The sequence below is a fragment of the Uranotaenia lowii genome, unplaced genomic scaffold (genome assembly GCF_029784155.1).
Source record: "Uranotaenia lowii strain MFRU-FL unplaced genomic scaffold, ASM2978415v1 HiC_scaffold_78, whole genome shotgun sequence".
NCBI lineage: Eukaryota > Metazoa > Arthropoda > Insecta > Diptera > Culicidae > Uranotaenia > Uranotaenia lowii.
This window is the reverse complement of record NW_026598733.1, coordinates 37,545-62,744: the sequence shown is the minus strand read 5'-3', so window position 1 is coordinate 62,744 and position 25,200 is coordinate 37,545. Positions and strand designations below refer to the sequence as shown.

Genomic DNA, 25,200 nt, shown 5'->3' with positions numbered 1-25,200 from the left:
AAGTTGACTAATAATTTATTTTGTTTTTCACTTTTCAGATTCCGGAGGATGCTAGCTTTGAAATATAAATATAAATTTCTTTGGTATTCACGGAATGCCATCTGTCATCATGCTTTGAATAACATCAGCTGGAGGTGGAAAACAATGCAACCTTTTTGCCAGTTACATTCACTGAATTGCTTTAGATCAAAGCCGAGGTCTCGTAACTACTCCTGACGTAAGCTGCATGGTGTTAAAAATTGTACACTGTGTAAAGAGTAAAATAAATTGAATGTAAACCCAAAATGTGTTGAATTCGGTTTCTATGCAGATAATCACAACGGATAATTCAAAATTTTCAATTTACTAACATTCTAGTAATCATAAAGCGATAAAAAAATTTGCTACTATTTTAGCAAACAAAGTTTTTTTTTACTATAAATTTAGTAAACATTAAGTCAGGACACTTTTTGGAATTCTGCTAAAATTTTAGTAAAAAAAAATTGCTAAATTGATTGCTAAGATTCTAGCTGGTCAAATTTGAGCAAAATTTTGCTAAATTTCGGCCTCGGAAATTTTGTGCACACTCATCTGGCGCAACCCCTTATAGTGTAGTTTTGACCCGTTATCGGAAAAGACTGGGTTAACTCCTTTTTCATGTAAAGTCCTTGTACCCCTTATAGTGTACACAGCATGTACGTCAAAGCAGAGGTAAAAATTAGTAATGTAAGCATGTAAAATCTACACATTATTTTGGAAGCCCGCTCTGCGATGTCAGCCCTTTGATGTTAGCCCTTAAAATGTCAGAAGGATGGAAAGAAAATAATAAAAACAAATCAGTTAGTTTTGAATTTCTGTATTCGCAGGGTATAATTTTCATGCTCCTGTTATAGAATAGGAAAATATTCAATCAACTCAATCAATTGAACTGATCTTTCAGCATTAACCGATTCATTGAATCGTCGAACGAGACCGGTTACGGCAGAAAGAGTTCTATATTCTGAATGACAAGTTAAAAAACTACCCTTTATTTAGTAAGCCAGCTTTTCTAAATAATGTGTAAAATTGACTCGAGGAAACGACACTTTTTTGACAGATCTCGGCTGTTCGCAATAATGGGTCAATTTTACAAGTTTAAGGTGTTGCGCCAAATGAGTGTGTGTGTATACACATCCTTTCGCGCACCAGCCCGCTTAATAAATATTCTACTAGGGCTACTAGAATTCTAGTAGCAGTTCTAGTAGAATTCTAGTAGAATTTCTGCTGGCAGCCAAGTAGAATATGGCCCACCCGTTTCTACTTGGAATGAATTTCCCGATCCAGAATGACAGTTTGAATGAACGACAACCATGTGTGCATGTGTGAGTGAACGACTATCGCGTGTACATGTGTGAGTGAGAGCTAAACCAGTACTACTACCAATGGATTTAATGGATCCAACCAATTCAATGCTACTTAATTAAAAAAATATTTTTTGTCCAACATGTTTATTTGTTCAACACTTTTTAAAGTTCTACACAAAAAGCACAAATTTGAAAAAAACAAACACATAACTTTCTTTTTTAATTTCATCTTGTATCGGGAGCTTCAGTTAGGATTTTCCACCGCCGGCGAGTTGTTGATCAGCAAATCGGATATTAACCACTCGTTGGCTCCACAAAGGGACAGTTCCCGGAACCACTTACTTCGAATTACTTCCATTTGCCACAGAATAGAAACCGACATGGTGTTGCAGCTGGAGTAGGAGTTATCGTACAACGTCCTTTGCATCCAGAGGCTCTTGCCCGTCGACATTTTTGAAATTGTCGATTTCCGGGAAACCACTTGGAAAACCGAGCTTGAAATTTTTATACTCCGATGCCGATGCTTAATTCGATGCAGTAATACACTATCCTTTTCTGAAAAAGGTTATTTTCATAAATAACAGATGAAATCAAATAATCGAAAAATTTTCAGCTTACCTGGTTTGGTCGCCATTCCTTGAAATTTCGGTTTAGAAGCAGCTAGGCACATAGAAGGCCTCAAAATCGATATTTTGGTGACCATCAAATCGAGTATCTGAAATATTTAATAACCTAAATTAAATAATCTTACATAAATCGTCATAAATCATCACTTAGGGCATCCGCAGCAATCGCGAGCAAAGTGAAAATGCTCGCGAATTTAATCACTTCTATACCGCACCGGGGGTTAGTATCAAGGTGAGCAAAATAGGGCCGTTGCCGTCGGGACCGACAAAATCACCAAATTTGCTCACTAGAAAGGGGCGAGAGCAAACATGCACTGAAAAAATTCTACCGTTTTAAGCAGAATTAAACAAACGAAGTTGTTTACTCGATTCTGAATCAATGCGAAGTGGCCAGCAATATGGCTCGTTATGACGGAAGCGAACCACTGTATGTATGTCAAAACACGAGCCGAGGGCTTCAACGGAGTTGTTAAAAATCGCATCTTGGGCAGAAACTTTTTTTTATTGCACAAAAACTAATTCCATGCAATATTTCCAAAAAGCCCTTCAAGTCCGACGATTGCTTCCTGAAGATTTAATGGAGTAATAATAATCGAGACCAGTGCGCTGTGCAGGATATTTGTATCCAACCGGCCAATATGGGTGGCATTCCAGTACTGTTTTTCCCCGTTTTTCGGAGCAGCAACTATTTCAGTCAGCACGTTGGATAGAAAAAAGTTGAAGATTTTTTAGAAAAGTATGATTTTAATAGAAATATAATAAATAAATAAAGTTGAATTTTAGTTGAACTGTTTAGTTTGTTGAATTTTGTTTTTCGGGTCCATGTGTTAGGAAATATAAGTGCCCGGCGTTTTGAAAACAAAATCGAGCTTAATTCGAAAATACATTCTTATCTGAACTTATTCTATTCAATCAAGTCGTCCTACAATTCAATAAGTTTTTAATCACAATCCAGCAAACGGGTGACACGGAATTGGAAACACCGTAAGGGAAATTCAACGCTTTGCCGAAAGGATCAAAGTTGAATCGGTCGCCGAAAACAACCACCACCGGTTGAAAGCGGTGTCCTATAGATATGATAACGAGGTCAAGCGAAGCAAACATCCTGCTAACTGCTAAGAAGTTCTTGCTGCATCCGTCATCGGACCCGATTGCTGGTCGTCTAAGGTGCTTGGCCTTAAGTCAATTGCTGCTGCTGTACGGCATGTTCAACCAGGATGTAGACTTTGACGTCACGTTACGGATAGCAGCTTTTAAGACCAACATTAATCGAAATTTTAGCAAAAAAAAACTGACGACTCCGAAAATTTACTCGGTCCGTATTAATTTAAGATTAAGATTTTCTTCAAAAGTTTTCCCAGTGCAATGCTGAATTTGAAAATATAATTATGCTACCGCCCGGTGCGCGAAAGAGTGTGTATCCTAAAACCGGTCCGCTGAAATGAGCTAAACCGGGCCGCGTATACTCACTTATTGGTGCGTTTGCTCTTACCTAGAAAAGTTTGCTCCTTGAGCTGATGTATGACATGCTTCTTTCGCCATTTTGTTAAGTTGATGATTAGTTTTTTTCTCAGATCCAGTGTTGCCAGTCTAAAATGTGTTTACAGAATCAAAGAATTTTTTTAAAAATAAAAGTTATAAAAAAAATTTTCCAAAAAAATGGAGTAGAAAGAATTTTAGGAAATACATAATTGAAATTTTAAACTGAAAATTTCAATCAAAAATTAAAAATTGTATTTGAAAGCAAAGCGAAAATACCTCTATAGAGATATTTTCAGCCACAGTTATGCAAATAATATTAAAAATTGTGAAATTCACAAAAATATTAAAATTTTAGTTGTTGTTGATAAAGATAACATTATTTTGTTCCTTTCGAAAAGTTGATTTTTTTTTTCAAACACTACAGAATTGTTTATAGAAAGGTGATAATTTATATTATTATTTCCATAGTATTCCGATAATTTGTACAAAGTTAAAACGCAAAAGTTAAGTCAATATCATAAGGGGCCGTCCACATACCACGTGGACAACTTAGGGGGAGGAGGGGGGTATGGAAATGTCCACGCTTGTCCACGGAGAGGGGGGTAGGGGTTTGGATCATGTCCACGTTGACATACTTGCTTTCAAAATATTTTCTAAAGGTGAATAAGTATTAGGATGTTTAAATCAAAATCTTAAAATTTCAAAGTTCAAGTTTATACAATTAGTAGCTGCTTGAAAGCATATGATAATTTATAAATTTAAAATTTTTAAAATTATTTTATATCAGGAAATGATTAACCGGTTTTTTTTTTTCAAAATCCGCCATTTCAATAACAAAAAGGTAACAAGTTGTGTTTTCTTTTTAGACAAAAAAAAATCTTATCTGTCCACGTGGACATCCGGGGAGGGGTGTAGGGGTTTGCCAAATGTCCACGCTTGTCCACGGAAGGGGGGGAGGGGGTTAAAAATCTCATTTTTCTGTCCACGTGGTATCTGAATGGCCCCTAAGGAACTTAACGTTTTTAAAATAAAAAAAATAAAATTTATCATAGAATCATTGAAATGCACTTTTTCAAATGAGTGCAATCATTACATTTTGATAATTATAAATTTCTTTGACCTTTTCTTCTTTACCTCCACAGTTTACTTCATATGAAGAGCCTAATATTCTGTAATTTAAGTGAATTGAAGATATTTCTAGTAATACAAATTTAAATCCGAGTTGAAACTTCGCAATTTCCAAAAAATGAAATATACTGGAGTCACTGCATCGACCATGCTTGTTTTTGAGCCTGGCAATATGGCCGACAGGCAGCCATCCTTGAATCACTCACACTTGCGGGAAAAAACATGAACAATCAGAAGGATGGTTCATTTTATACGCATAGCATACGCATGAACAAAATTATGTGCAGATGTACATTAGACCGCTGCAAAAACTGACTTTTTGCTCCCATGTGTTTTTCCGATTCCTTTTTGCTCTCCAATCATCTGTGTTAAATAGAAGATGATTTGGTTCATCCCTGAATTAGCGCAACGGTTTTTAAATTTGTATGGAAATTAGTATGGGGAAATTTTTTTTTCTAGATAAAATTCGCTAGGGAAGCGATTTAGGGTTTTATGCAAAAAATAACTTCTTCATTGGGTTACTGTATTCTTAAACTTCAATTTTTACTAAGGTTACTTTCAGCTAGATGCTACCAGAAAAAAGTTAAAGCAATCTGTAAAATAAAAATCATTCATAGTAGATCAACAGTCAAAACTGTCAGCAGCACTGGAATCATGAACTTGCATGCAATTTTCCTAGCTAAATACTTGAATACAAGCTACTGCGTTTCATACACAAAGGCGTTTTAAATCGGGTAACGCAGATAGAAAAAAAACTACAGCACTATGTAGAAAGTAAAATACAAACTTTTTGAGATCATTGAAGATATACGGTGATAGATGTGGTGAAACGTTTCCGAAATTCACAACCAAGTTGAAAAATAAGATAAAGTTACGCATGTGGTATACCTATTCATTCCGCGGGCGGTCAAATGACGGTAAACACTTTCCCCTAAAACTCTCTTGTTTTTCGACCGATTTCTACAAAGTTTATAGTTTTGGAAAGCCCGTAATGTGACTTAAATGCGAATTTCAGCTACAATTATTTTTCTCAAAGTTATTCAAAGTCGAAGGAAAAAATTCGTAAAACAGGATTCGGGAAAGGCTCTAAATCAGTTATTAAGGACTCGAAAAGAATTTCACTCAGTGCCAGAGAACGTTGCGATCCAGTGCAAAGCCAATTCTAGGTGCTAGAATAGTCTCAAAAAAGGCAGATTGATAAAAAGTTAAAAAAGAAACAGCTACCTTTGAAAAGTCGTCAAAAATTCTGTGTTTCGTGTTTTAGAAATCTAAAGATGCCAAAATGTCACAAATTACGTCAAATTTCCATTTCACTTTACACAAATTTTCTAATGTAACGGGAACAGCTTTGGCGGTTGATTTATTAAAAATTACGGTTTACCAGTTTTTTACATTTTTAGTGACCATGATCTTAAGAAATTTTCAAAAAATATTTCCATATGTGTAACATATAGCTTCTAACTTCAGCGTTCTCAGGCACTAAGTAATTTTATTTTTTCGAGTACTTAATAACTTTTTCCCGAAGCCTGTTTTTTCGATTGTTTTTTTCTTCGACTTTGAATAACTTTGAGAAAAATAATTGAAGTTAAATTTTGTCTGAAAACTGTATTTGAGTCAATTCACGAGCTTTCCAAAATTATAAACTTTGTAGAAATCGGTCGAGAAACAAGAGAGTTTAAGCGGAAGAGGTGTTTGCTGTCATTTGACCGCTCGCGGTATGAACAGGTACACAAAAAATGTCGATATGTTTAGTGTTAAATGTGCAATTGATCATCTGAACTTCATTTTTGTGTAAATTTAACACAATACATACAGTTTTTGTGAATTAATGATTGAAAACACGATAAATAACGCATTTTTTTAGAATAAATCAACTTAATTTATGGTTTCGGACCTGATTATAACATTTAAAAATAATCTTTTCCTGTGGATTCTGTGAATTAGTTAAAGCAAATGATTTAAGAGGTTGTTTACCGAAATCGATTGAAAATTATATAAGTTACCCAAGCAACATTTTAAACTCCAGATGGTTTTATAAGAAAATTTGGAAGTTTTATAACGAAATTGCTCAAGAATTAATAGCCGTGAACAGTATTTCGAAAAGACCATTATAAAAACTATCTTCAGGGTATCTACACGATAATTATAAAACCTATTTAAAAAACCAAAATTTATTTTAAGAAAATTTTATTTTCCGTGTGTAAAGTAGTTTTGAAAACCGCTATAAGACAATTTTAAAACCTCGCTATAAAACCCTGTCAGAATGCCATAAAACGTCAAATGTCAACAGCTGATTTGTGATAATAACAACAAACCACGAGAAGAACAAGAAAAAACAGTAGAATTATTCGTTCAATTTCAACAACCAAAAGGTACATTTTTCATCTTTTGTTAATCCTTATCTTGAAGTTGATTTTTTTTTTAAATTTTCATTAGGATTCGGAAAAAACGCAGATCTGCATCCTTTGCCTAGGCTGGCCAACGATAGCCTTGAAGTCAGGTACATAGGTCAAGGATTTTCCAAGAATATGCCGCTATCGGAGGTTAGTTTTTCTCCGGCAACCCACCGGAAAAACCGTGTGTGCCGTCTTACTGGTTGTCGTCGCTGCTGCGTAACTGTGGCTGTGCACCGGAAGGTGATTTGTGCACCAGAAGACCAGGAGAAACAACGGGTGTCGAAGGTGCTGCAAAATTGTCCAATCCCCCAAAGATAATCTATTGCTTAATTCTACGAGGTAATCCGGATTACAATTTGTGTCAATAAGTGAGTGATATAAATTATGGTTATCAATAAAAAGTGATTCGCATTTCGTGTTTTTTATTATCTATATGATCGAATCGGAATTTTGAAAAGAAATATTGTTTCGTTCATTGTTTCCAATTTATTTTCATTAAGCAATATTTTCCATAAGAATATTTAATCAACACTTAAATCGCACAAAAGGAACTGAATTATATTTTTGGAACGTTATGAATACAAACTTCCGAATTTAAGTCTTTTATTTAGCAAAACTAGACTGGCCCACGTATTTTATAAGAGTTTCTCAAAAAATCAACCGATAATTTTTGAAGCGCATCAAATTTATGCAAATTCAAGCAGTAAAAGTCATAAATTTTGCTTTACGTTATTGCATGTTTAATGCTTGGTTGTTTACATTTTGATTCCAAATGGAACCATTTTATTCATGTATGTCATTCCATCAGAATAATTTTTCTGAATCAATTCCATTTTAAAACCGCTGATCGAAAAATAAACATACACGCAAACAATTATTCACTCAAAAAAAAAATTGACATCTTGAATTGCTCTCGACGAGGTTGTATAAGATTCTTGAAATATGTTGTTCAGAACCTCCTGTAGGTGGGCCTTTTTACACTAATAAGGGTTTTATAGATGTTTTAATGCAGTTTATAAAGCCTGATGACGTTTTATAACGAAGTTTTTAAGCGGGCTTGGAGATTAGTATAAAACTAAAATTGTTGCTTGGGTTATGCTTGTTTTACTGTAATAATGATGCTTTTTCTCTAAATAATACCACCATAGTGTAAAGTAAATTAACTAAACTTAGTTTATGAAGAATTCAACATTGTAAATCTTCACCTGTTAAACGGACTGACTTTGGACTGATTTCTGACCGATTTCGGACCGATTCGGGACCGTTCCTTCGATCCGGGAAGGAATAACTTGCATGCAAGTTTTCAGCCAGCGATGCCATGAGTGAAGCAAACTCGTCTGAGTTTTTGATAAATCTTTTCTAAATTCCAAATATCTTTGTTGTGATACAACTAAGCATCATAGTACCTTTACATCATTTGTAGAGATTAATTCGAGGAATAGTATTCAGCCTTTTTTTTTATTTTTCCGAAGTTTCTGTAAATCTGTAACGATTTTTGAATAAAAAAAATTGATTCTCCATGTAATTCTCCATACAAAATTAAAACTCGTTGCGCTAAATCAGGACTCAATGTATCGCTTCCAAACTTTACGGAGATTTTTGTGTGTGAAAATACCATCAAAAAATGGTATGGGAGTTGTAATAACTCATAAATTTCAGATTTCCCATACAAAGCCTGCAGCGGTCTAATGTACATATGTGTGACAGATTTCAATTCAAGAGATAAAAACTCACAAATACTAAGAATTTCGACTGTTGAACTGTCAGCTAACTGTCAAATATTCACGCTTAAGAAAAGTCAGGTAGAATAATAATTGACTGGGTATTTATTTTAAAATTTAGCATTGCACTGAGAAATCTGTTGCCAAAAATCTTGTTCAAAAATTTAAGCGGGCCGATTGAATTTTATGAGCCGTGAACGTGAGTTTGTTTTGCTGAAATTCGATTTTTGGTGGATCGAAGGTGGTTTGCTGCTATAGCGGACATATCATCTTAGTCGACATCCTGGGGGAACTTGCCGTTTAGCACCAGCAAGTCCAAGCAGTTTCGAGCAATCAGTAACCGGGCCCGGTGGCGGATTCAACCGGAACTTCCGAGCAGCAGCAGCCAGAATCAAAGTCAGCGGAACCTGCGTGAAATATGCTAGCATGCTGTGGAGATTCAACACTAAGCAGGAGATTTTCCGCCGCTGGTCACAGGCTCCGGCTTCAGTGGGTCGGAACCGTCCCCCGTGGCGCAGCGAGATGGAGGATTATTTTGACCCAACCTTGCCACGGTTCAAGCCTATATGCGGCTATCTGAAAACATCTTTGATTTGATAGACCTCATAAGGATACGATCCATTCGCCGTTTGGATCTGCAGTTGAACTCTATCTTCACCGAGGGAGTCATCTTGGTGCCGGCCCTGATCTACCAGGTAATAATTCTACATCCCATTGGAGAAGGGTAATAATAGAACCCATAATAGAAGCAGATTTCAATATAATCTAAAAAGTTCTCTGCAATCACAGGTTGTACCTTAGCTTCTGCATTGGTAAATATCTGCTGATGGCACTGCGGTTCAACAAGTGCCTTCGGCTGATGAATTTCTCGTCCAACAATTGATTCAATGGATTCGGTGAAACAAAACGGTGTAGCGGTTCGATCTCCGGAACACGTACACCTCGGCGGACGTTTGGGCCACCATCAACGAGCTGGTCATGCAGAATCGGGATCCACACAGTGTGAGGAATAGGTGTTTGATTGGTCAGGTTTTATATCTTATTTAAATTTAGAACTGTACTGTATATAAGAATGATTTATTTCATTTATAAAAATGTATGTAGGCAATCATTATGGTGGTGAAGTCAAATTATAATCCATGGGCTGGGAGTGAGATTCCTCGAAATAACTCTGCCTTAAAATCGCTTGCATTAAATTCTCATTTCAGAAGCAGAATATTAAAAACTGTTCAACAATAAACTATCTATTATATCACAAAAACATTTGGGAACCACTAGCTAGTTTATTCTAGCACAAATTCATCCCTTTCCGCTTTTCACCTTCCTGATTCGGAACGCATAAAAATTCGTCAGATGCCTCAAATGTATTCTAGTGGCAAATAATAGGTGTAAATTAAAAATAAAACTTTTGCGGGGATGTAGATACCGATATTGATATGTTTTCCATTTTTTAAGACACACTGTACATAGGGGGACATTATTAGGTATAGGTATGTGTTCTTCTATGAATGCTGCAGGTGTCCTGAAATGAAATAAAGAATTTTTGAACATCAAAATAGAAAAATGATAATGAATATTAAACCAAAATAGAGAAAAGTATATTTTTGAACTTTTTAATATTTTTCATTTTAATTCTGAACTTTTGTAAATGTTTCAATAGTTCAGAATAAAAATTAAGACATAAAAAGTTGAAAAATATACTTTTTTTCAATTTAAAGCACATCCAAGTACTTGCCGATCAGTGAATAATGTTTCGATAAATAATCATCGTCGTAGAATAGGTAGAAATGATAGAATGTTTCGCTCTCGTGTCGTGATATCCAGCCGATCCAACGTGACGGAGCTCGTCGGCCAAACTCTCTGCTGCTGCTGGCCTTAATGCGATCTATTCATCTTGTTATGTTGAGGGAGTGGCAATTGCCGAATGATTTGCATATTGGCGTCCAACATTCCCTGCAGGCTCGCTAGAATCTGGTTGAACATGCCCGGGTTAAAAGCCACCATTGAATTGATTGTGATCCAGTTGCAAACTGCCGCTGTACCTCCGGAGCCCTGTGGCTGTTGTTGCTTCGAAGAACGATTGTGTAGTAGTTGAGGACCTCGATTCTGATAAGGTTGTATCCATGAAGACCTAGATTCTGGTTCAGCTTTGTAGTTGAAAAAAATAAAATACCGACAGCAAACGAATCTGCCGGTTCCCCCACGGCTGCTGTGGGCAGTTCAACGGACCCCGACGAATCGACCCGACGGCAAAATGAAATGTAAACAAACTTTACACGCTGAATGTTGTTCATTTAACTCAGCATTAAACGGTTGTTTTTTTTCAGTGTAAGATTGCTCTCGCCCCTTTGGTGTGAGCAAATTTGGTGACTTTGTCGGTCTCGACGGCAACGGCCCTATTTTGCTCACCCATATACTAGCCCCCGGTGCGGTATAAAAGTGATTAAACTCGTGAGCATTTTCACTTTGCTCGCGATTGCTGCGGATGCTCTAAATAAATGAATTTGCCAAACAAATATTGCGGTTACTGGGAAAATTTCAAATCGCGCGACGGTAGGCTTCCGTGCGGTGCTAGCCGGAGCAGTAAACACAGTCAAAAAATTCACTCTTACTCACTAATTTCATTGAAAAGTTAAGAAGTAAATTCTTGAATCAATCTTCAAATCATTATTTTGCAAGAGAGGACAAAACATGAAGTCATCGCAATGAAATATTATTATTCTTAGTATTCATTGAGATTGAATTAATTACGGGCGTTAAAATTCCAGACAAAACAAAAAACAATCTACATTATTGAAAACACATTTTTCCTTAGTCTGAGAATTAACGAATTTGGCATGACGAAGATTTTTGATGCGATAAATGCGTCTTTGATACTTTATATGCTGGTCGAATTCTATTATGTTGTCATTAAAATGTAACAAATCGTATATGAGAAGTTAAAAAAAGGAGTTGTGTGCGGTGAATAATCTATTATAGGAAATAATACCATTGGCATCGCAAAAAAAATGGACTGCGCACTCATAACTGCGAAATTTGTGCGATCTGTCAAATCAGTATAAAATCTGACGGTTTTCTACACGCTAACCGCTTTTCAGTTAAACATTATACGGATAACTCCAACTGCAAAACATAGCACGAAATCCAACATTCAATGAATGATCGCTACCGTGTCGTCGAACTATAAACTTATTTAAACAACTACAGGTTTTCATTTTTTTTGTGAATTTGTTCGCTGATTGACCCCATCGCAAACAGGTTTTATTATTATTCATTTTTCCGTGATTTTGACCGCTGATTGACCAAGCTCAAGGCAAGCACAATTTTTTGTTTTATAAACAATAGATAATCCGATAATAATATTTGGTATACATGTTTGTTTGACAACTTTTTATTAAATCATCTTCCAATGTTTTCCGCTTGTTCATCCGATTTAATTTCAGTCGATAAATAATCCTTATGTAGAACAATGCTCATTTTTTTCTTGAATACTGTAATTTTTTTTACAGTGGTACCCTACGGGAGCCCAAATCAGCTATCGCAGAAATAGAAAAAAAGAGTGGATCAGCAATACTCATAAAAGACATTGCTAGCCATGTGTTCGCTACCAATCCGGTATAAATATAGGAACAAGACGAGCAGGGGCGCAACGAGCGAGATGGTTAGAATAAGTGCACTGAACAAAATCGGGCTATATAATATATCGGGTGAATCCAATAACTTCTATAAATTAGGGTCTTGATAAAAGGAATAGCATTTCTAATGAAAAGTAAAAGAAAATCCAATAAATTCTAGCACTTGGTTTTGATTTTTAAAACTCCGTCTGAAACTACTAAAAGTTCCAATAAATTCTATAAGTCAGTCACCCGGAGTAAAATGCATAAGAAGATCCAATAACTCTAATCAAATTTAAACCATTTAAATAATATCGATTCTGAAAAGGAAGATTATTCGTTCGTGAATTTATCATTGTTCATTTTTAAAGCTCAATCCAAAATACTGTTAAGTAGTTTATTTTGATCTGCATATTGCAATAATGCAATGAAATCATTGTTTTATCCCAGAATGAATAATTGCGGAAATAGCAGGATTTATTTTATTTTATTTCGCTCGATTTTTTTTTTCTCCAGCTCAAGCGGAAGACGATCTATGTGATGGGGAAAAAATTATTCGCAGCTTCGTGTGGCTCAATCAAAACATCCAGCTTGATGAGAGGACTTGATTTTGACATCGCAATACGGAAGGATGTACATATTTCGTCGGTAAGTTTGTATAGTTTAATTATTTTGAATGAAAAGTAATAGTGTTAAAATACATTACAGAACAAAAGTCCATTAATCATATTTTATGGATACCACCACACTGCAATGAGCAATACAGCACAGGAAGAAACACCAGCTGTATTTTAAATTGATTCGTGGAATTTAAAAAAATGTTGGACGACTGTCCTGCAAAACAGGTGGAACGAGAATTTTAGGAATTATGTACATCACGTTATATCGTGAGACATAATACTATGTAAACAAAAATAAAACGTTTCCAAGGAATTCAACAACAAGCATTTCATTCTTCTTAAGGCACCCCTATTAAAAATTAAATGTTTTCGTTTTGAAGACTGGTGGTAATAGAGCAACAATATCATATAGGAATAACATCTGCTTAAAATTGTTGCAAATATCGATGATAATTTTGGATGGCGTCTTGTGAATACGCTGGCTTCGTATCGTAAATAGTATTATGCATGCAGAAAAAATCCAAAATATGAGTTAAAAACAATAACGACGCATCCGAGTTTCCTAGGAGACTTGAAGCATGCGATTGATGGCCTAAGGAAAATGTACAGTAAATAACATAAACAATGTTCGATTACAACATCGAAATCGCCTCAGCACTGATGCGATTGCTCTTAAATATATTTACACGATTAAAAACCTCGCTGTTCAGCGTTAGCTAACGGGAAATATGGTCAGCCTGCTCGCCCAAACAGAAAATCCCGTATATAAGGTCCGCCCGTTTAGAACCGTTATGGACTGTTATGGAATAGTGCATCTTTTTCTCGCATTCAGGAGTGATACCTAACGTCAAACGCGATTTTATAACCTCTTCTAAAGGTCGCACGCGGTATGAGATGCAAGAATTTTGCCTCACTGTTACTCTTGGATAGGCATCGTGCTTGTGGATTAAAATCCTATCGACCACCACCGACTGTTCGTCGTCAGCTTGCGTGCGTTGCGGTTTCGATATTTTGGGCCATTTTAATCCGACCCGTAAAGGCAGATTTTTCATCCAGCTTCCACAATGTTTTCTCGTACATTAAAAGCAGTTGCTGCCCAAGGCGCTAAGAACTTTTCTACCAGCGGCCAGGTAAATTTGCGATTTTGCATTTCAATCATTTAATTGAGTCAAGTTGCTGCAAAAGTTGCAGATTTTCTTGTTTACGTAACAAGTAGGATGTGCTAAATCGAATGACCGTGAGTGACTGGTATTAATAGATTTTTTTTCATATTACAGAACAATGTCAAGGTGGCCGTTTGTGGTGCTTCGGGCGGTATTGGACAACCACTATCCCTGCTACTGAAGCAAAGTTCCCTGGTGACGGAACTCTCTCTGTACGATATTGTCCACACGCCTGGTGTAGCCGCTGATCTGTCGCACATCGAAACTCATTCCAAGGTCACCGGATACAATGGTCCAGAGAATCTAGAGAAAGCCTTAGCTGGTGCCGAAATCGTTATCATCCCAGCTGGCGTTCCACGTAAGCCAGGAATGACGCGTGACGATCTATTCAACACGAACGCCTCGATTGTCCGTGACTTGGCTGCTGGATGTGCCAAGGCATGCCCGAAAGCACTCATTGGTATTATCTCCAATCCAGTGAACTCAACAGTCCCGATTGCCTGCGATACACTGGCTAAGGTAGATTTCCCTTGTACATATGCCGTTTTCGTTATCAGAAAACCTTGATAACATGCTTCTGATACTGGTTACAGAGTTTAACTGTAGACAACACTATTAATCACTATTAAGCTGATTTTAAATCCCTAACTAACTATTGCTCTTTTCCATTAGGCTGGCGTACTGGATGTTAAACGCGTCTTCGGTGTTTCAACGCTGGACATTGTTCGTGCCAACACGTTCATTGGCGAAGCTGCTGGGGTTGATCCACAGAAGGTCAACATTCCAGTCATCGGTGGTCACTCTGGTGTAACTATCATTCCGGTGCTGTCCCAAGCAACTCCTCCAGTAAGCTTCCCTCAGGATAAGATTGCCGCTCTCACCGAACGTATTCAGGAGGCCGGTACTGAGGTTGTGAAAGCCAAAGCTGGAGCTGGTTCTGCTACGCTGTCCATGGCTTATGCTGGAGCTCGCTTTGCCTTAGCTCTAGCCCGTGCGCTTCGAGGTGAGAAAAACGTTATCGAGTGCGCTTATGTACGCTCCGATGTGACCGAGGCCAAGTACTTCTCCACTCCGCTGTTGCTGGGCAAGAACGGATTGGAGAAAAATCTGGGTCTACCAACGCTCAATGCTTTCGAACAAGAGCTCCTTAAGAAGGCCATTCCGGAGCTCCACAAGAACATCAAGAAGGGCGAAGATTTTCGTCAAGAACAACTAAAATATTTATTTTCAACTAGCGAAAATTTTTGACTAAGTACAACACTACATCTAGAGCATTTTGGCATAACGTTCATTATTTTTGAGAGGAAGCAATGAATCGTACAGCAAGTTCAAATCCAATGGTTACATTATTCGTCATTAAATGACATAACAAAATGACCTGTTAAAACCTCATCCCAAAGAAAACTGTAGGAATCCGGAAGAAACCTAACGAACATGAAAATTAAAACAATGTGTTTTTTTTGTATTAAATCGATTAATTTGCCCGACTACGTTGCCTAACTTCATTCTGAAAGAAAATCCATGTCTACCAGGAAGCTTCGCTTTTAAAAACAAAATTTTGGGAGTATGACATTTGGCATAAAGCCATTTGGCATAATGCCTTTTGGCATAAAGCCATTTGGCATAAAAACCATTTGACATAAAGGCCATTTGGCATAAAGGCCATTTGGCATAAACGCCATTTGGCATAATTTCTTTTTTCGTGTGATCACGTTGAGATTCACTTTTCGGACAACGTTGCATGTTTTCTTTTCCTAAGTTTTGCGGCATTGCCGCAAACATCGAGGATGCAGGGGGTGAGGCGGCACAAAGCCGCTTTTTGGCTTTGGCTTTTTGGCTTTTATGCCAAATGGCTTTTATGCCAAATGGCTTTATGCCAAAAGGCATTATGCCAAATGGCTTTATGCCAAATGTCATACTCCCCAAAATTTTTTACCGAAAAAAGCGGGCACAAATTAGTATAAAAACTTTATTTTTGGCTCACTTTCAATAACATTTACATTATGAAGATCACAATTGGCCACTGAATTGAATCATTGTTTGAAAGATGTTATTTTTCTGTTTGCAAAACTATAAAAGTTGGTTACCAAACTCGTCCGAACTCAGGAGATATAACCATTAAAAATGACGATTTTTGTTACTTCAGTATTTTGAAGATATTTCGTTTGAACTTCAAATTTTGTATACTATACGTTTAGCAAAAGTGTGCAACTTTAATGTCTCCAAACTCTCTAGAACATATTATATATGAAAAATAACTCGCAAAAAAATAAGATTGAAAAAACTGAAAATTGATGACATTTTTTTTTAATTATCATAACTTTGGTACAAGCTAAAAACTTTTCTCAGACAATATAGTTTTAAAATGCATATTGAAAAAGTTAGTTTTTTTAACTCACTGTTAGGTGGACTAATCAATTTTTTTTAAATAATTTCATAGCCATTGTAATGTTGGTCATTTGTCTCGAAGACACTATAGGTCTAAAACGCATAGTTTCGGCAGAAAATAGTTTTGATCGCCTTTTCCATCCCTGTGTGCGGGGTCTTTACATCTTCCCCAACGATGAAAATTTGGTTCATTTTTACGACTTAAAAGCACAGGTATTTTTTCGAATTTCTAACATTTTTTAAGTTACTTTCGGTAAGGTTTTTTTTTGTGGCGTTTAAATAGCTGTGAGAAGCTGACGCTGAACAGGAAATGTAGGTGGAAAGATTTGAGGAGGAAATAAAAGTTTAGAGTGGTGAGCGAACTTGAGACGTTAGTTAGATCATCCCGCACTGCATTAAATCCATTTCGGATGAATATTAACAGAATGCAGTACAAGATAATGAACTAACCCCTCAAGATACCAGTTAGAGGAAATACGTTGGCGGGTTAAGACAGGTCGCTTACAAACTCCCAACGAAACTAACTACAGGTATACGAACCAATTTAAAATATTAAAAATGAACAGTCCTCACCATGTTATAGAACTCCATCTGTTGATTAAACTGTTGTTTAAGTCCTTAGGATGACAACCACATCATGGAAACAATCTTTTGGGTCAATGTTGTTAGGAAATGGCTTGAAGGTTGTTCGAGTTTTCCAAACTCGAAGCTCATTCGTCATCATCAGAAGGTAACATGGAAAGAAAAATACAAAAACAAAAGAGAAAAGAAAAAAAAGAGAAAAGGAAAAATAGGATATTAGTTCATATCATCTATCCATATATAATAAGAAGCCAAGCTCAAACTAATAATAAATCTTGCTTAAATGGCTTGATTGATACCGTCTACTCATATAAATGCCCGAAATCATCTATCTGGACTATACACACTCATTGTTGATATTCAAAATCATACATTCTTCTATTATCTACTTCCATAGACGAGTTTCAAACCTAACCGAAAAATGTAAAGATCTACCAAATTTAATTAAAAAATCAAAAAGCGGAAGGGAGGGCAAGTGCTTCAACTACCGTTCATCTTATCAACATGAATCATGAAAAAATAGACATGAACCTACCGCTGAATTTAAACTAAATAAAATTGTCCAGCATCTCTTCTAATTTAGGTCATATTATGGAACCATGTTTAATAAGATTGTGTGTATCGACCCTCTCAGGAAAATGATGTTGTTCGATCTGTTTATGATCACTGACATGCGTAGAATTCCAAATCAAGTCCGACCCAACATCGTTCCTTAAATCTTTGCTTCAAAAGTACGTAAAATTGGGTTGTACCTCCGTCCGCGGTTCTCACATCAGCGGTAGGCTATTTTAGCGGTTTACCATTTGGCAAATGGCCTTGTTTGGCGGTGTTATTTTTTACGGCATGAGTCTTTTCACGGTTTGTCTTTTTGGCAATATGCAACGTTTTGTGGTATGATATTTGTTCAGAAAGATACTGAGCAAATGTTTTACCCAAATCTTTTTCCTGGTTTCGAAACGTAAAGCGCATGGTCCTACGCATCATTCTAGTTCGAACGCGCAGCGTCAGGAGGCAGCCACTCAGCTCTGATCTATGTTTCTAAGACCGTCCCGTTTTTTCTAGGTGTACTGAAAGACCTAGGAAAGCCCCGTGTTTCTAGGATTACCCTAAGCTAGGTAAAATCCCCTAGCCCGGTCCGCAACGCGAACCTCCGTGTTTCTAGGATTACCCAAAGCTAGGGACGATCCTCGTTATTCTGATCCGATCCGTGCGTTTCTAGGCCGGTCTTTTGAACATTTCAAACAGACCGCGAAGTGACTCAGTTGCCAACTATCCATACCGCCAAATAGACTTATTTGCTGAAAGGCAATCCACCAAAAGGGCCATATGCCAAATTAGAAACCGCCAAATGTTACAAACCGCCAAACAGGTTCATACGAGAAATGTCATACCGCCAATACGAATACCGCGAAATTGTTTACCGGGAGCTCAGATTGAAATTGAAACGTGAAATTGATCCTATGTAAATGTTCTTTACTGATGGTTCTAGAATCGACAATGCGACTAGCTTCGCAGTGTATACTGAGGGTTTTGAAGCTTTGTTCAAGCTTAGAGAGCCATGCTCCGTTTACACTACTGAGCTAGCCGCCATTTACTGCACCTTGAGGCACATTCGCTCGCAGACCACTATTTCATCTCTTCGGATAGTCTCAGCTCCGTTGAGGCGATCCGATCGATGAAACTGATGAAGCTCTCTTCCCATTGCAGTTTTATAAGTCAATTTCTTTGAATGGCATGCATACTTTTATTCCGGAGCAGGTTGAAAGTAAATGTTCTACTCTGCTTTTTAATTTCTAGTTGAGCAAATGCTTTCAAATTTTGCCATTCTAAAATTCGAGCTAAGTAAAAGCTATGAAGCAATTGCTATTTTCTTATTCATACCACCTATTGTCTTATTCAAGGCAATGAGAATGCGGACTCAATGGCTAAGGTGCGCGCGTTACAAAGTGAAATATGTGAGAGGACAATAACTTACAGTGAATATTTTTCAATACTTCGCACTTTAGCGATTAACGCTTGCCATTCTAGCATGGGGATAACGGCACACTGGAACAATGTCTCCATTCGATTATCCCTATAAACGTTCCAACGAAGGTATGGTTTGAGCATTTCAACATAAGTCGCGATTTCATTCGCGTGGTTTCTCGGCTCATGTCAAATCACTACCGGCTTGACGCGCATTGGTTTCGTATACATCTAGCTGCATACTAGCATTGCAGCTGTGCATTTGTGGGGATGGCTACCACGAAATTGATCATATTGTGTGGACGTGTGAACGGTTTGATCGATCGAGGGCTTGGCTACTGTTTACTCTTAGGGCCCAAAGTAAACTACCTGAGAGAAGAAATAATGCTGACGTGACTAGCACACGCGAACTACTATCAATAGAAAATTTCCAACCAAGAAACGCACGACAGGCATAATTATTTCTTCTCTCAGCTTGGCTCTCTGCCCAAATCACCACCCACCGTACCTACTCGGAGAGCAAACAAACACTTTCTGCTAGACGCGCTGCTTGTGGTTCTAGAAATTCAGGAATGATTTTACGTTTAAAATTTTCATATTTTTGTGAAACCTCACAGCGTAAATTGTTGCACCTCACTAGAATGTAGATTAAATGTGCTTTTCAATGAATATACTTTTGATTGGTCCAAACAAAGTGAATGCACTGAAAATCCGGGTACAACATGACGGTGGACCACAAAAACAGATGAAATTTAAATTTGTACAAAAATCGCGCAAAGAAGTGAATTTTGAAAAATTCCAGTAAATTCAATTTTCATTGCATCAAAAATCTAAAGACAGCAAAATGTTAGAATTTTAAAAAATTTTGTAGTCATATTTTTTTTTCAAAAACTCTATCATCGCTCAAACAGTTTTTACTAGCAATCGAATGTAAAGTAGATTTTTCAGACCACTTTTTTGAACTTTTTGTGACTCTTACATTTAAAAAAAATTTAAAAAATATTTCTTGGCTTCATGATGCAGACAATAACTTCACCTTTCATGTGCATAAGGCAAATCTTTTTTATGGACGAGTAATATATGAACTTATTGAACTAAGTAACCCGTTGTTATTAGTTATACTTAGCAACCAAATAAATTTTCATTCCATTGTAAGACTTCCTACAAACCACACGTGTTTTATTAGCTCTGTCTGTCTTATCAGGTTATGGGCCTGACCGTTTGGTAGGAAGATTTTTTTTCGGAATTCAGCAAGAATGTCTTCAAGCGTCTCAAGCACTTCAAGCATCCCCGGAATCGAACGACTTCTAGGTCGCGAGAACTGGAGCACCTGGAAGTTTGCGGTGCAAACTCTTTTGGAACTCGAAGAGTTGTGGAGTACGGTCAAGCCGGAGCGCAAGCCGGAAGCCGTCGACGGTGCAAAGGATAGGAAGATACGAGCGAAGGTGATTTTGCTGATCGATCCCATCAATTATGTCCACGCATGGACGCCAGGACTGCTCGAGAAGTATGGGAGAATTTGGAATCCGCATTCGAGGACCGTGGTCTGGATAGAAAAGTTGGTCTTCTTCAACGATTCGCAAAAATCGATCTGTCATCCTGCGATTCCATGGCCGACTACGTAAACACCATCATTTCGGCTGGTCATCAACTGAACAACATCGGTTTTCAAATTTCCGAGGCGTGGATTGGTTCCATGCTCCTGGCAGGGCTTCCGTCGGAGTACCGTCCCATGATAACGGCCGAGGAGAGTTCCGGGCTCCCCATCACTGGAGACGCAATCAAGACAAAGTTGCTGCAAGATCTCCAAATCCCGACGGTTGATGCGGCGCTTTCATCAAATAAGCGATACGATGGCGGTGGTCGAGGCAGCGGTAGCAGCTAGCAGACGAAATCGGTTCCCCCCAAAGGTCCAAAGTGTCGAAAATGTCACAAGTACGGACATTTAGCGAAGGATTGTAGGAGCACCAAATCGGACAACGTTTTTTTCACTGGTTTCTCTACGCATCAAGCTGTGAAAAACGACGAATGGATTTTCGATTCTGGAGCGAGTGTCCATATGACGAAAACTCGCGAGCTGCTGGAAAACATCAAGCCCTCAAGCGGAACGGTGGTGGCAGCAGACGGAAAAAGCATGGAAATCAAAGCAACAGGTTCAGTTGTTTTGCGTCCACGTTGCCATGGTGACGATACTCTTGTTAGAGAAGTTCAGTATCTACCGGAACTATCAGTAAATTTGCTTTCCGTCAACCAAACCGTCAAGAAAGGCCACCGAATGATTTTCGACAAATCAGGCTGCAAGGTACTGAATCAAGCCGGCGAAATACTAGCGACTGGAAAACGTTCCAGCGATATTTTCAAATTGGAGCAACGTACAGAAAGCGTGCTAGCTTGTTCGTCAGTTGGCACTTTGGATGTCTGGCATCGAAGGATGGGCCACCTACACCTTGATGGAGTCAGGAAACTTGGCAACGGTTTGGTCAACGGCGTCAAGATCACCAAGGAAACTGAAGGCAACTGTACGGTATGTCCGATGGGAAAACAGCATCGCCATTCGTTTAACAACCCAGGCACAAGATCGACGGACATCCTGGAGCTGGTCCATACTGACATCTATGGGCCGATGGAGGTGAAGTCGTTGTCACGGGCACGCTACTATATCGTGTTTGTAGATGACAAAACTCGCAAGATGTGGGTGTATTTCCTGCAAAGCAAGTCAGCAGAAGAGGTCCTGAGAGCATTCAAGGTTTTCCACACTCTGGCGGAACGACAATCCGGAAGAAAGCTCAAGATTCTTCGCAGCGACAACGGTAAGGAGTACGTCAACGGACCAATGCAAGCGTACCTGAGAGAACATGGCATTCGGCACCAGAGGTCAAATGATTACACACCTGAGCAAAACGGAATGGCTGAGCGAGCGAATCGAACGATTGTCGAGCGTGCAATGTGCATGCTGTTCGAGGTTGGTATGGCAAAGCGTTTCTGGGCGGAAGCAGTGCAGACGGCGGTTTATCTGGTTAACCGTTCCCCAAAGTAACCCCGGAAGAAGCCTGGTCAGATAAGAAACCTGATCTCTCAAAGTTCGAATTTTTGGGACCGTGGGTATGGTCCATGTTCCGAAGCAACAGCGAGCGAAGTGGGATGCGAAATCTCGGGAATGTCGGCTTCTCGGTTTCGTTGAAGAAACAAAAGGCTACCGGATGTACGACATGAAGGCCAAACGTCTATTCAAGAGCATTTCGGTTGATTTCATCGATGAAGGTAAAGTGGTTCTCGATACGCCGAGCGACCGCAAACCGACCATGGTGCAGTTTGAATTCGAAGAAGTCCCCCGTACTGAATCAGCACCACATCGACGAGCATCTGAAGGCAGCAATCAGGTTCCGGAAACAGATGACGAATTTTTCACCGATTGCGAAAGTGTTGCCGAGGTATTAAGCGACGAAAACGGTAACTTATCTGATGCTACAATTGTTGATGTGACCCCCATCACTGTGCTCCCCCCGCGCAAAAATTATCAACCACCTCGGGCACAAGTGTTGAGGCGAAGCGGTCGGGAGCACAAGATTCCAGACAAGTATGATGATTTTTCGATTACGTGCAAAGGTCTACCTCGTCGCAATATTTCACAGGCATCATCTACTACTGGGTCGTCCACTACCGCTGGTCCGTCTACTGAAGATGAAAATCCGCAACAGCTGGGTGCTGTAGCAAAAATCGGTTTGAAGGCCGCGGATGTCATACTTAATGACGATCCGACAACGCATGCTGAGGCTCTGGGTCGAGCCGATTCTGCGAAGTGGAAACAGGCGATGCAGGAGGAGTACAACGCACTCATCGAAAATGGCACGTGGTCCTTGACTGAACTTCCGAAGGGGCGGAAGGTCATCCGGTGCAAATGGGTCTACAAGACGAAGCACGACGCCGTAGGTAACGTTGACCGTTACAAAGCTCGCCTGGTCATCAAAGGATTCTCTCAGCGAAAGGGGGTGGACTACGACGAAACCTACTCACCCGTGGTTCATCACAGTTCCCTTCGGCTTGGTTCCATCGAAATACGATCCGTATTTGTACCACCGCTGCAAAGGTGGCAAAATGCTGTTCGTTGCCATTTATGTTGACGATGTCATGATTTTCGCAAGCGACAATACCGAAAAAGATGACATCAAAATAAAGCTAAGCAGTACGTTCCGAATGAAGGATTTGGGACCAGTGCGGAACTGCTTGGGCATCCGGGTCACTGGACTGGAGGACACCATTGCGTTGGACCAAGAGGCATACATCGAGACCGTTCTGGAAAGGTTCCAGATCCAGAATGCCAAGCCGGTAGCTACCCCGTTGAATCCTGGTATCAAGCTTACCAAGCAGATGTCGAGCGATGGACGTGATGGCGAGCGTATGGAAAAGGTTCCATACCAAGAGGCGGTTGGCTGCTTAATGTATTTGGCTCAATGCACCCGACCCGACATCCTTTTTGCGGTCAATATGTTGAGTCGCTTCAACCAAAATCCATGCAGCGCTCACTGGGAAGCTGTGAAACACGTTCTGCGGTACCTGCGTGGAACATCTTCGATGACGCTCGTGTATACGAAGAACGGCGAGTCAAAGTTGGTTGGATTTTCCGATGCGGACTGGGCGGCGGATATGGACGATCGCAGATCAACGAGTGGATACGTATTCCTATTCCAAGGTGGAGCAGTATCCTGGGCCTGCAAGAGGCAACCCACCGTGGCACTTTCGACATGTGAAGCGGAGTATATGGCTGTCTCCGCTGCAGTTCAAGAAGCGTCGTGGTGGAGAGGATTGTTATCGCAATTCGGCAAATCAGAACCCGTTCGTCTGTTTTGTGATAATCAAAGCACAATCTCTATCGGCAGAAACGGTGGATATACGGCACACACGAAGCACATCGATATTCGCCACCACTACATTCATGAGGCGCTGGAAAGGAAAATCGTGGATCTGGATTATATTTGCACAGAAGAGCAAGTAGCTGATGGCCTTACGAAACCCCTGCAACGTGTGAAGCTGGAGAGAAACCGTGAAGCGATGGGGATCAAGAGACAACCGGTTAAGGAGGAGTATTGAACTAAGTAAACCGTTGTTATTAGTTATAGTTAGCAACCAAATAAATTTTCATTCCATTGTAAGACTTCCTACAAACCACACGTGTTTTATTAGCTCTGTCTTATCAGAACTACAGTAGATTCCTGAGGCATGTTTATTTCGTATTTTTTTCTTTCATGCTGAATAACGAGAAAACTAGTACACGCAGAGAAAACTTGGATTTTGAAACGAATTAAATCTGACTTTGATTCAAAACATTCAGTTTTTTGAATCAAACACCTGTTTTCTTTCAATCAATGAATTATCGTTTTGATTCAAAAGAATAATTTTTGAAAGAAAGAATGAATTGAATAATTTTGGACTTTGATTTTAAACAAATTCTTTGATTCAAAAGACATTTTTTCAATTGCATATTTCTTTTGAAACAAAGTAAATTTTTATTTCAACCAAAGAAAAATGTTTTCAACGGAAAAGAATATTTTTTTGAAACAAAAATTTCAAACTTAGAAGATATTTTGGATTGACTTGCAAGAAGAATAGAAAACCGAAAAACCAAATAAAGTTCGACCGCTCGTTTTAAAAATCTAACCAGTGAATCGGAGTAAGCTATAAATAAGGAGGATTTAGGATGCAAAATGGTAAGTGTAAGTTAATCAAAAAGTGAATATTTAAGTAAGTTTGAGATTTTCTAAAAGCGCTTGCATAGTTACAGGATCACGACCGACGGATAGATTTCAAAGTCCCTTCGAATATGGTAAAAGCTGCGCAGAGTAACACCTCGGCCCAATCTTCAACGGCAATCACCAGTCGAACCAGCCAGCAGCCGGAGTGGCTTCCGGAAGTTTATTGACCGGCCCACGGAGAATGCGAAACTTTGTCAACGATAAGGGCCCGGTTATTCGATTATAGTGAACCAGTGTTCTATGTGTTTGTGAATAAAAAAGAATTTAAGATTTAAAATTCTTTCTTTTTATTTTTCAAATTCCTAATAGGAACTTCGAAACAACAGGAAAAAATCTTCCAATTGGATTAAATGGAAAATGGTTCAATGAATAAATTCTTTTAAATCAATATCTAAATTCCATTTGAGCAAAAGAAAATAACTTTGAATCAAACGAAACTGGTT

General features: G+C 38.6%; 1 protein-coding gene and 1 long non-coding RNA gene across 2 annotated transcripts; both read left to right on the top strand.

Annotated features, from left to right (window-relative positions):
* The first annotated feature begins 6,848 nt into the window (after window positions 1–6,848).
* LOC129760820 (uncharacterized) lies at window positions 6,849–7,365 on the top strand. Its single transcript, XR_008740390.1, has 2 exons — window positions 6,849–6,930; window positions 6,995–7,365. It is a non-coding gene; the product is annotated as an uncharacterized LOC129760820 (long non-coding RNA).
* A 6,485-nt stretch (window positions 7,366–13,850) lies between these two features.
* On the top strand, window positions 13,851–15,559 carry LOC129760822 (malate dehydrogenase, mitochondrial). Its single transcript, XM_055758497.1, has 3 exons — window positions 13,851–14,039; window positions 14,187–14,591; window positions 14,745–15,559. Exons 1-3 carry the CDS (start codon window positions 13,974–13,976, stop codon window positions 15,318–15,320), a joined length of 1,047 nt encoding a protein of 348 aa, XP_055614472.1. The 5' UTR covers window positions 13,851–13,973; the 3' UTR covers window positions 15,321–15,559.
* Window positions 15,560–25,200: the final 9,641 nt, after the last annotated feature.

Excerpts from the sequence above, each read along its gene's own strand:
- LOC129760822 (XM_055758497.1), top strand. The coding sequence starts at position 13,974 with ATGTTTTCTCGTACATTAAAAGCAGTTGCTGCCCAAGGCGCTAAGAAC. Across the intron at positions 14,040-14,186 it reads ACTTTTCTACCAGCGGCCAG|AACAATGTCAAGGTGGCCGT; the intron begins GTAAATTTGCGA and ends TTCATATTACAG. Across the intron at positions 14,592-14,744 it reads CCTGCGATACACTGGCTAAG|GCTGGCGTACTGGATGTTAA; the intron begins GTAGATTTCCCT and ends CTTTTCCATTAG.